The sequence below is a fragment of the Manacus candei genome, unplaced genomic scaffold, assembly GCF_025592945.1.
Source record: "Manacus candei isolate 608988 ecotype Guabito, Panama unplaced genomic scaffold, ASM2559294v1 h1tg000002l, whole genome shotgun sequence".
Lineage (NCBI taxonomy): Eukaryota > Metazoa > Chordata > Aves > Passeriformes > Pipridae > Manacus > Manacus candei.
Genome location: NW_026138050.1, coordinates 6826022 through 6838565, shown reverse-complemented (window position 1 = coordinate 6838565; position 12544 = coordinate 6826022). Strand labels below are relative to the sequence as shown.

Here is a 12544-nt window from a genome sequence, read left to right as displayed (position 1 = left end):
ACTTAAGGGAAGTAACTTCTTTGCTTCATTCATTTTCTCTTAACCAGTGGTTACATATTTGAGTATCTGCTGTTGATTTAAAATTCTGAGAAAAGCTTGTGTACAGGAGAACATGGGTTTGATTTGTTTGGTGAAAGGTGTGAAGGCCACACAGCTCATACATAGCAGAGGGTGACCCTGATTGGCATCAGTAGTTTGGATTGCCAGGATTTGAGGTTTGCATCAATTCCTCCTCAAACAGAAGCATTTGAGAGCATTTGACAAGTAGACTTGTGATGTTTTTCCAAGCATTTTACTGATAATATTGTGAAAATAATGATCTGATGGGAATCTTGTGAAAGTAACTCAGTTGCAGGCATGACCTACATATCTTGTGGACACTATGGATTGCACGATGTCCTTTCTGAGCACAACAGTTGCATGACAGCAGATAATGAAAGTCCTGAACCATGTGATGAAATTTTTACTGGATGAAGTGTACTAGGGAGGAAAATGGAAGTAGAAACATTTTGTGTGTCTTCAGTGGGAGCATACAGGGAGGAAAAAAAAAATTATTGGGCAAGGATTAATGGGATGAAATGTAACCCATCCAAAATATTGGATTCTGTACCTAGAGCTGGGTAATAATGCCAGGCACAGGTGTAATTTGGGAGAGGAGTGGCTGGAGAGCAGCCCTGCAGACAGGGATCTGGGGGTGCTGTAGATCCCTTCCAGCTGAAATACTCTACATTAAATGTAAGTTTGGACTTATTTTTCAGTTTTAGTAATCATTTATATGTCTTTGCATTGCAATAGTAGTATAACCACTCATATATACTCAACAAAAATAACTCAAATATAAGAAAAATGTTGGTCTGTTGTAGTATCTCCTGGTTTCTCTCCTGTGAGCATCAGAGAGGTCTGAGATTTCAAAGGTGTAAAGGAAATGTAAATGCAACACCAGACTCAAGTCTGCAATATCTGAAGCAATATTTCAGAACATTTCTAGGGAAACATTTAAGAGAGTTTAATTACAATTCAGTTACAAGTTTTAATTAAAATAGAAAATGGGAAGGATTTCCAGTTTTTTTATGCTGGTGTGAATTTTTTGCATATCTGGGATATATAAATGGCAGTTAAGGTTTTCAGATTTTTTCCCTCTTAATCACAGCATTTATAAAGAATAATATGGAACAACATAAAACTCGAAGAACAACAACATAGGCCTGGACATAAAAATCATGTAAAGTCATTAAATGCAAAGTGTTTCTCAGTAAACTTATGTTTAATAACGGTAATTAGTTTTTTGTTGAAGGTTTCATGTTTTATTTTCTAAGTATAATGAAATACAAGTGTCTGCAGGATACAAATAATTATTTTGCTTAGTGCTGGAATTGATTTTATTCTAATCTAATACATTCAGTGTTTTAATTCACAATTTAAATGTGGGAAAACAGCAGAAATTAGACCAATCAGCATACATACTAATTTTTGTAATGTAATTTATTATGTGGAAAATGAAAATAAGTTTTTTATTGATTTTGTAATAACAGTAAAATATACATAAATAAATGAAGGGGGTTGTAATTATTGTATTGAAGTTAGGAAAGGCTGTTTTAACGCTATGAGAAACCATTTGTAGACCATTCCTAATGTGTCCTTCTGGCACAGTAGAACCTTCATGTTTGCTTTTCTGAATCTCAGTACCCCTTGCATCTGGGTGATGGACAGATAATTACAGTGGTTGCCTTCCATTTCACAAGTATCCACACTGAGGAGCTGTCTTGGAGTAAACTCTTTTCTCCAATTATTTCCAGATTAATGCTGACAGCTGTGTTCTATACGTACATTCAGCTGGGTTTGGTTGCCTAATCATTTCCATCAATATCAGAGTTGCATCTTGATTCCTGTTTGGAGCCACTGGGGACTCTCACACCATTTCTTATATTCTAAATACTTTGCAGCAGTCTAGACTGTTGGAGCTGTGATAGGTCACTTTATCCATCCTAATGTTGTATTATAAAAACAAATTTTACTTTGAATTTTTTTTCCTGTAACTTCAAATGCATAGTTCTTTGACCATCTGTTCTTTGTTCCTTCTCTCCTTTTCTGCTAAACCTTTGACATCAAAGAACAGGCAAATGCTGAAAAATGCTCCCTTTGAGAGCTCTCTCAGCAGTGAAAGCAGAAGAAAAGCTGCCTCAATTGTCCTTTTGTGGGCAGATGATGGTTTAGAGTTTGGATCAGCTTCCTTCTGCAGCCATCTCTCCACTCAGGCTGAATACAAATGGCAAATTCCAAAATATACCCTTAAAGAGCAAGATAATTTCCTCAAGAGTTTTGTCACCCAGCACAATGAATTCTTCACTGTGAGTGGAAAGTGCAGGCAGAAGGAAGCTCCTGGTGTGGCTCTGAACTGTGGGGAGAGGGCAGGGAAAAGATCTGTTAATAGTTTTCAGCTTTTTTAAGGATTTCTTCTCCCCCCCTCCCTCAAGTTTGAGCATAGCATCCCTTTAGTAGCTCTTTCTTTGCTTCCCTTCCAATTTTTAGATAACAGGATGTTATCCAGGAAATCCAGATCAAGAGATTGGAGTTAGCATCATATTTGACCTTGGTGTCTGGTCTATGCAGGCTTGGTTTTCTGGAGCTGAGTGATAAACCTGAAGTTCTGCTTCATAATTCTGCTTTCCTGTCACTGAGATTTTTCATCTTTGTTGGTGCTTTCCAAAAGTTCTTGTGAGATTAGGAAGAAGTTTTGGGAAACTGTAGAATATATAAATGTTTGAATAATAACTTCTAAAGCAAGACAGTGCTTCTCTCTTGGAGAATACTTGGATGTTCTTCAGTATCATGTGCATAAAAAATTTGACCTGTTCTATAAAGCTAAGCTTGTATTTCAGTCCTGAATAATATCTTACATGATGGATGTCACGTTTTTTTTGTTGCAGATCCTTGGGTTGGAAACTTTAAAGTGTAAACATGCTTTGCCTATGCTGAGAATAATCTTTAAAATCTTCAAGTCAACTGGTGCTTGCTCTAAAAGCATTAAGTTGCTTTTCATTGATCAGAACTATTTTCTGACAGTATTGCAGAAGGGGTTTATTTTTTAGTTCTGGAGACTTAGTTTGGAAGTCTTTTCTTTGTTTTCCTGATGCTGTGTTAATGTTCTGTAGGTCAAGGATTTGGATGACACAGAGGATTTGGTACTCTAATTTTGCTACCTCAAGTGTATTTTTTGGTGTTACTTCATGACAAGTGATGGTACAGCTCTCAATCAAAATGTGTTAAGCTTTATCTAGTTGTGTGAAGAGCCATCAGGATTTTTTTAGGTCTGTCTCACTGGGAGGAAGATTGGGCCCTGTTTGTCTTTGCATTGGGAGTGGCAAGAAACTTGAGCAGCTTTGAGAAGAGAGAGCAAACTGCTTCTGCTGCAGTCTGTGTCATGGGCTTCTGGGAACATCTCCATTAAAGATGGGGGGGAAACTTCCCATCCTGTTTAGAAAAAGATGGTGCAAGTAGTAAAGTATTTTAGACCAGCGTGTGTTAACTTGAGAAAGCTCTTCTTCAGTACTGTGTACTGAAAAAATGGATTTTTTTGAAACAAAAATACTGTTTATATAGGTTAAGATGTCTGCAAAGCAGAGAGACTTTGTACACAAATGATGTTTGGTCTTGTATTTCCCCTTCTTCCAGCTGAAGTGATTTTTCTTCTCAGATGGGCTCTCTGTGACACGAGCAGAAAGACTAATTGAACTCTGTTTTTCCCATCTGCCACTGGGAAACAAAAGAACAACAAAAATCCCAAAATAGGCATTCAACAAACTAGAGTTGCTCTTGTGGAACTGAAGGACTTTTTTTTTTGTAAGGAATATATATTGATGTGTATTTTTACCACTTTGGTGGATTCACATTAGCACAAAAACTAGTTGCAGTTGGAGGAGACTCTCCTGCACTTCAGAGAGTCAGGAGATAAATGATGCAATAATTTTGTCACTTTGATGAAATGATTTACTCCCACTGCTCACTAGAGGGTAGGCTTGGGATTATAATAAGAGTGTTTTACAGTGGTATTGCAATAGATGCACTGCCCAGGCAGAGAAAGAAAAGGGAATATCACAGAGTTATGCTAATTTCCCTCATCCATAAATATGAAACTCTATTTTTCATTATAGACTTTTTTTCTTACAGAAATGGAAAGGATTTTGTATGTGGTGGGTTTTTGCTGAGTTTTAGACTAGTAGACTTGGGACTTTCACTGAAAGCTTTCAACATATCAGTATGTTGTGGATACACAATGAAATATGTTGGATTATGGTTCTCTGATATTTTGTTTAGGTATCAGAATAGCAAAATGAAAGAATCCTGGGCTGCATTGTTTCTTTTTGCTATTGGCATCTTTACATGTAAAGAAAAGAACTAAGAGTGTATGTATGGAATGATATGAACTCTTCTTGCTAAAAGAATGAATGGTCTGAGCTTGTCAGACTTCTGAGGGGTTTAATTGTGGTTGTAAGAAACTTTATATGCAGTAATTGCTGTGTGCACATACTTAATTCATTCTTGGCACACTTGCAGATAGATGTTTGTAGCATATTTATGTGGTCAAAATTTCTTCTTTTAGCAGCACTCATGTTTGTTTTGGGTTTTTTATCAACTTAGAAAAATACTGAGTGTACGTAATATTGAAATGAAGGTTCTGCAATAAGAGTTAAACTCATTTTTGAGACTGTGTTAGCTTTCTGCTGTATTTGCATCATAATGATGATTCTGCTCTTCTTTAGTTGTAAATATCAAAAATACCAAATTGACATTCTCTTTTTCTTGCTGTTGTCTTTTCACTTGAGAGATGTTGAACTTAAAATGGCGTCTTTCAGACTGGTGTGGAAATGAGTTTTAAAAATTCAAGTCTGTTAGTTCACTTGCACAGTTTGGATGCCATAACTGATGAGGTTTGCAGAGAGCAGTTTGTCTTCTTATCCAAGTGTGTGTAATCTCTTTGTAGTGGTATTGAAGTGCCCAACCATCCTTTCATTTATTTGTTTATTCATTTCCCCTCTTTTGGGAAATGCAAAGACATTTATTTATTTATTTGTTTGCTTTGTTCTGAAGCTGGAGTGAGAGCAATGTTGGGAGGATGGTATTGGTGTGACCCAGAAAATGATCAGTATTGCAGTGATTTCTGTTACAGAATTACTTGCATGATGTACTGAAGACCATGTACTGACCTTGAGAAAGTTCTTTCCTCATGTGCATGTAGTCTAAAGGAGATAATTCACACTGTAATGCTGTTAATATTGCAATGGAAACGTTGGGCTGTTCACATAATGTTGTCATTTTTGCTTAGACTCTTGTATCTGTTTTTCCTGTAGTGACTTTCAGTTGTTATCTAAGTCAGGAAAGAATAAGAATTTTCTTGCAGCTGAGAATAGGAGAATAACAGTAATAAGAGTCTTATTCCTTGTCCTCACAGATTCCATGTTGTGTCCTCAACTGAGGTTCTTTCATCCCTTTTAGAAGCAAAAAGTCCCCATTGATTTAAATAAATAAATGAATGATGTGTAATGAAACAGGCAGAAAATTATAGTGCTACACTGTAAAATAAGCCTACTTTTCCTCTTTCACAAATGGTCTGATCTCATAACTTAGGGTTTTTACTGTTTTTTTTTCTATTCCATCTGGTTGCAGTATGGAGACAATTCAATACATTAATAGTATTTAAATTTTTCACAATATATTTTCTAATGTTTGACTAAACCAGGAAAATGTTGGGAGGTTCATTATATACCAAATAACAGAATATTTTAGAGCTGTATGCAGAAAAGAGGTAGCACATTCTGACAGGTTTAAGGTATATATAATGTTAGGTCTTTGCTGAAAGGTTTTCTGTAGAGCTGAAACATTCAAGAGTCTGTCTTTTAAAGGCAGTGCAGCTCTGGGGGGATTGTGTGTTTGATTTGCACTATTGAATTGGGTGACTTGTTTTTGTTTGTTTTTTTCAGATTTTGACTTCAGTGTGCCAGGGTCAATGAAACTTCACAACCTTATCTCTAAACTAAAGAAATGGATCAAAATTCTGGAGGCAAAAACTAAACAGCTTCCAAAGTTCTTCCTCATAGAGGAAAAGTGCCGCTTTCTAAGTAACTTCTCAGCTCAGACTGCAGAAGTAGAGATACCTGGAGAATTCCTTATGCCAAAGCCAACACATTACTACATCAAGATAGCAAGGTAACCTAAAAATACCCTTTGGTAGATGTAATTCTGAAAACAGAGGAGAAATTAAAGCCTTCCCATCCATTCACTTTGCAAAAGTAGATGTTGTGTACATTTTATATATATAAATTACATATAGAGAGTCATACTTTAACACCCTTTTTATTTTATCCTTCAATAATTTTACATTGCATCACTAAACGAGTGTAGTTAAAAGAAGAGTATATTTGGTTTTCTTGTATAGTGATGTAAGTTGAGATTAGTGCTTCTGTTGTAATCAATAGAGATACTATTCTTCAAAACAGTGGTAAAGGTCTCATCTAATGATTAATTGTGCTCAAGGACTGTGTTTTCTTAAAAGCAAATAAAATGCAGCAGGACAGCTTTTTAAACTACAAAATAGAAACCACAGGCCAGCTGGATAATAGAATTGTACTTTGTAATACACTTGTACTGCCTTATTTATTTTGTCTATTTTTATTTGGTTTGGGTTTGGGTTTTTTTTTTTTCTCCATCACGATATAATCAGAGGAGATTATCCCAGGTGCCTTTATTGCCCCTTTCTTCCTGCCAGGTTTATGCCAAGGGTGGAGATAGTTCAGAAGCACAACACTGCAGCCCGAAGGTTGTACATCCGAGGCCACAACGGGAAGATCTACCCGTACCTGGTGATGAACGACGCGTGCCTGACCGAGTCGCGCAGGGAGGAGCGGGTGCTGCAGCTCCTCCGCCTCCTCAACCCCTGCCTGGAGAAGAGGAAGGAAACCACGAAGAGACACTTGTTTTTTACAGGTACTGAAAAGAGAGAGGCTTACGTTGTTTTTTAAATGTTATACTCGAAGGTTATGTTTGCTGAAGTTTTTTTTGACCGCTGCTCATCGCTGATTGTGAAGGTTTTGGTTATTCAGAAGGGAAATTCATATATGCCCAGGTGATTAGTCTTGGCTGGCACTGTAGCACCTCTCTGAAGAGGGGTGTTTTGTGTGTTGGGAGGAATTTTCTGTAATTTGGGGGTGTCTATCCTCAGGCAGCTTTGGCTTCATCAGCCTTGACTGTCTAATGTCAGCTTCACTCCCTTTGAACAGATTTCTTCATGAATGAGAACACTTGCTGGCAAGCTTTACATTAATAAAGGAAATCTTGCTGACAGCCTCTATCCCCCAATTTCTTTTTACTGAGGTAAACCAGCAAACAAACATGCAGGTGTAGCATATTACCTGTAAACAATGCTGAAGTGTAAAAGAATCAGAAACATGGATAATGAAGAACAGAGGGTTAGGGTTTTGCATCAGTCTGAGGCAAGAATAACAGAAATGCAATAGATAAAGCCTTGAAAAATATGCTAAACGTGGCCACTGATAGAAAAATAAATCCTGTATATATAACAAGCTTCATTAGATGGCATGTTTTCCTTCAAAGAGCTGTTTTTAAACTATAGTGTTTTGTGGTTTGATACTATTTGAAAGAACCTGAAGAACGTTCATTTCTCTGCTGCCAGAGGTTAATGGAAGCAGACCAGGAGGAACAGCTCATTAACACCCTTTCTGCAGCAAGCATTTTCTTCTTTGAGATTGAAGAAGTTACATCAAACAATTTAAATGCATTTAAACAACTTTTCCTTATATTTCTGAGGTTAATGATGAGAGAACAGTTTTGGTGGTAACTGGAGGTCGCTGTCAAACAGGGCCAACAGTGTCACTGGAAAAGCCAGCTATGGAAGAGGCCTTGTCTCTCTTTATGTAGGTGGGGATGCACAGAAGACTTGGTAGAATAATAAATCAGTTACGCACCATAAAAGCACAAATAGGGTTTTTGCAAGTTTGCTGCCCATCAAAGGAAAGCTCAGTGGCTTAAATTTTCTTATTATTGAGTATTTTTCTCTGTCTTCAGTATTTTACTTCCAGACAGTGTGATTTAAACATCTATTCCTCAATCGTGTCCAGATTTTTTTCCTCCAGTTTTTCTGAATCACTCTAAATACCCTATTAAGCTAAGTAGTTTTGTCCTTCAGAATAATTTTTATTGACATAATGCCAGTCTCATGGAATCAGACATTATGAACCTGTTTGCATCAAGCATTACCCTTGTCCTAAAGCTAAAGAAAAGTAGGAAGAATGATGAGTGCTCAGTTTTTTTTGACAACACTGTTGATATTTCTGTTAAGATAAAAAAACCCCACCACACTGCTGTAACACTTTTTTAACTGAACTTGTGAGTTATGAGTGCAGTAATAAAAATTTTCTCTTGACACACTTCAGGGGCGTTGTAAGGGCTGACGTCTCAGTGTTTGGGCTCTGATGAGCTGCTAAGTTGTTCTGCTCTCTCTGTCCCGTTCCCAGTGCCCCGTGTTGTGGCGGTTTCTCCGCAGATGCGTCTGGTCGAGGACAACCCGTCGTCGCTGTCGCTGGTGGAGATCTACAAGCAGCGCTGTGCCAAGAAGGGCATCGAGCACGACAACCCCATCTCCCGCTACTACGACCGGCTGGCCACGGTGCAGGCCCGGGGCACTCAAGCCAGTCATCAGGTAGAACGAATTTGATTCCAGGGCTTTCCTTGAGCACTCTGCTGGTCCCTGTGCCCCAGCCCGACTCTTCACCTCTCGTTAGGTGTGAGGCAGAAACAGCACCAAACATTTCAGAGTTCAAGTTCGGGGTGCTTTTCCCGAAATGAGATACAGCAATTAAGAGAAGCTTGCTAGTTGCTTTTGGTCTATTTGTCTGTTGCTAAGAAGTGTATTAAAAATGACCTCTTTCAACTGATACTTTTCCTGTGTAGGTTCTCAGGGACATCCTTAAGGAAGTGCAGAGTAACATGGTCCCACGGAGCATGTTGAAGGAATGGGCCCTGCACACGTTCCCCAATGCCACGGATTACTGGACTTTCAGGAAGATGTTCACTATCCAGTTGGCCCTGATTGGCTTTGCAGAATTCATCTTTCACTTAAATAGACTCAACCCTGAAATGCTGCAGATTGCCCAGGTATGCTGTACTTTGTTCTAGGTGTGTGCTGTTGTCCTTCATCAGGTGGAAATTTGGACTATACTTCTGAAATGAGTCAAAATTCAACATATATAATTAACAGTGCATTTCAGTAAGGTTTTCATTTATATGTGATTGCACATCTTGTAGGTAGTAATTTAAACTGCAGTCCCTGTGGGCATCAACTCTGCCTTCTGTGAATTTAGAACTTTGTCTGTAAAACCCTTCTTAGATATTGGAATTCTTCATGTAAATGACTGATAAGTCTCTCTTTTTAGTCCTCCTTCAAATATATTGCTTTGAAGATACCTCTGTGTCAAACAGATTTAAGAAAAATAAAATTTAGGGGCTTTATTTTCTTAAAGGGCCATATCCCTTTTCAAATACTGTTCTCTTTTCAGCATTGCTACAACTCCTATTAATAGAGATTTTTTTCTGTTTTAACCCAACATTTAAAATGAGCCTTGCCACCCTAAGGTGGTATTTTTAAAAGTCTCAATGTCATTTTAATGCATGGAGGGCTGTAGTCTGTGTAGCAATTAAGATTCTTTAATCCCTCCAGATAAAATCAGCTGCTGATACTGAACGCTGACCCAGAGATCTGTTGGCAGTGACTCCTTACAGATTGTGCTACAGAAGAAACTATTCCTCAAGTTTGGTATAACAATAACCTGTATTTAGTAAGGGGTTTGGACACAATGTTTTGAGAGAAATACATACTTGATTTTTGCATACCTTTTTTCCTCAAAAACCGTTTGGCTAAATGAGTGAAAAGCTATTGAAATACTATTGATACTCTGAGTATTAACAGTAAACAAAAATCCATCTTCTTTTGGTTTTATGAATGGAAAATTGTTCCTTTAATTACTTTGGGGCATGTTTCTTTTAAACCCAGGACACTGGCAAGCTGAACGTGGCTTACTTTCGCTTCGACATTAACGATGCCACCGGAGATTTGGACGCCAACCGTCCCGTCCCGTTCCGGCTCACGCCGAACATCTCGGAATTCCTCACCACCATCGGGGTGTCTGGGCCCCTGACTGCATCCATGATTGCAGTAGCTCGCTGCTTTGCACAGCCAAACTTCAAGGTTTGTGCACCTTTTGCAAGATTATTTGCCGACTGGTATTTGGCACTTTATAAACTAAACATTTTTGGTTCGGGTAGAAACCGAAAGGTGTGTGTTTGTTTTGAAATGTTACCCAGAGGTTGTCACAAAGGCCAGCTGAAATGCTGGAAATGTGCCTTTTTGGAAACGTTTTAGTTGTTACAGGAAAACATTTGAGTCAGACTGGACACCTAAAAGTTTGTTTTAGAAGCTTGAGACTGTTGGAGTTGACAGATTAATATCAATAACTCAACTCAGTGATGAGAAAAAACAGGAAACTATTTGTTGCAGGCATTTCTTTTTCATCCAAGTCTAGAACTGGCCAATATACACACATGCATATATAATAGATATATGTATGTATGTTGTAGTCAATGCTCTTGCCCTGTTTGGCAGAAAACAGTATTCCCTGAGAGTGTAATGACTGTGCAAAAAAACCCAGCTTTGCAAAATACTCCTGATCTTTGCCCAAGACTTCTGTGAGTGTGTGTGGGGAAAGTCATGAATTTAGTGGAGTCACTTAAAAATAGAATGTACACGACTTTTTTATGTAAAGAAACACCTTGAGAAGAAATAATAAAAGACTTTTGGAAGCCACACTCATCTTGCAAAGACTGAAATTGCAGAAGTGTCAAAATGCTGTTGATTAAAATCTAGTTACAATTCTGTAATCTGAGAGAACCTGATGGTTCTTTGGATTAAATGTAACAGTCTGATTTTTCTTCCTCATTTAGGTTGATGGCATCCTAAAAACTGTGCTGAGGGACGAAATAATTGCATGGCACAAAAAAACCCAAGAGGACACATCCTCTCCACTCTCAGCAGCTGGGCAGCCCGAGAACATGGACAGCCAGCAGCTGGTGTCACTGGTCCAAAAGGCTGTCACTGCCATCATGACTCGACTGCACAACCTGGCTCAGTTTGAAGGAGGAGAAAGCAAAGTCAACACTCTGGTGGCAGCTGCAAACAGCCTGGATAATCTGTGTCGGATGGACCCCGCCTGGCACCCCTGGCTGTGACTTGAAAGTTTCAACAGTTTAGTTTTTGTTTGTTTGTTTTGGTTTTTTTGTATTTTTTTTTGTTTTCGTTTTTGTTTCTTTCGTTTTGTTGTTGTTTGTTTTGGGTTTTGATTTTTTTTTTGCTGTTGTTTGTGCTGTGAGCCATACATTGCGTTAAGAAAATGTGAAAAAACTGCTTTCCAGCCCGTGGCTTACCTGTCACGCTGCCTTCTGTCAGTTTTTATTGTTGTGTTTACAGTAGTACGGTGGTTTTACTGTTTTTTTAATTTCATGAGATGTTTCCTTCTGTTTAAGAAGTTTGTTTTAATATGCAACAGCAGCTTTCACAAGTAGATTAAAGTGAGGAGAGAAAAATAATATACAGAAAAATCTTATTTTATGATGAAGACTATGAAACTAGCATTGTTAGATTTAGGGTCTGCCATTCCTAATAACCTGCAGTATATAAATTTTTTATACAGTAGTAAGTAATTTTAAAAAAGAAAGATACAGTATTCCCTGTTACTGAATTTTACTCTGTGAAATTTTACTTAATCACTCTCTCTTCATTATGCCAAATTGAAGGCACAAATAAATTCTCTTCCTTTAAGTTTGCTTCAAATTTACATGAGCAATGTTAGTTTGTACAGACAATTTTGTACCAAATGTTATAGAGGTGAGTTTTTGTTAGGCACTGAGAAAATGATGATCAAATTGTGCTGACTTTTCCTGAAGCACAAGCTATGTACAGTAAAAGTGTAAACCATTTAGAGTATTTGGGTTAGCTGTGGACAGTGTTTGGGGGGGAAGTTTATAAAAGGATGGAAAAAGCCATCCTTTCATACGTGTATTTGGCTGTAATAGATAAAAAATGAAATCCTATGAAATTCTCTTTACTGTTTAGAATTACAGTAGCTTCTTTAGAATGAATCTGGTCCTTTGTAATTTAAGAAAAGAGCAGTTAATGTTTCACTTGTCTTTCTGTTGTGTTAGCATTTTTATAAAACTTCGATGTTGAGAATGTTAAATTTGTACAGAGTGATTTTTTCAAAATAAATATTTTGTAAAACTCTGTATGGTATTCATTTCATTTAGAACATTATTAATACCAGAATAAGAGTATGGTTCTTCTTTGTATAATGAATCAAGCATGACCTCTTCACTCCCATGCTTGGTTTCTCTGTTCCTTATGTATGGAAGTGAGTAGGATAGAAGGAGTCATGCTGAATGCCAGTATGTACAAGTGGAAGCTCAAATAAATGAATGTTAA

The 12544-nt window shown here is 37.6% G+C and overlaps 1 protein-coding gene across 3 annotated transcripts in view; it reads left to right on the top strand.

Moving 5' to 3' along the window:
* TRRAP (transformation/transcription domain associated protein) overlaps positions 1-12343 on the top strand; it is a 75367-nt gene extending 63024 nt beyond the window's left edge. For all 3 annotated transcript variants that reach the window (XM_051779412.1, XM_051779423.1, XM_051779402.1), the window contains exons 66-71: positions 5979-6204; positions 6764-6981; positions 8529-8713; positions 8965-9168; positions 10064-10258; positions 11011-12343. In XM_051779412.1, the coding sequence (XP_051635372.1) occupies positions 5979-6204; positions 6764-6981; positions 8529-8713; positions 8965-9168; positions 10064-10258; positions 11011-11295 (1313 nt within the window). In that variant the 3' untranslated portion in view covers positions 11296-12343. The remainder of the gene's footprint in view (positions 1-5978; positions 6205-6763; positions 6982-8528; positions 8714-8964; positions 9169-10063; positions 10259-11010) is intronic.
* The last annotated feature ends 201 nt before the right edge of the window (positions 12344-12544 follow it).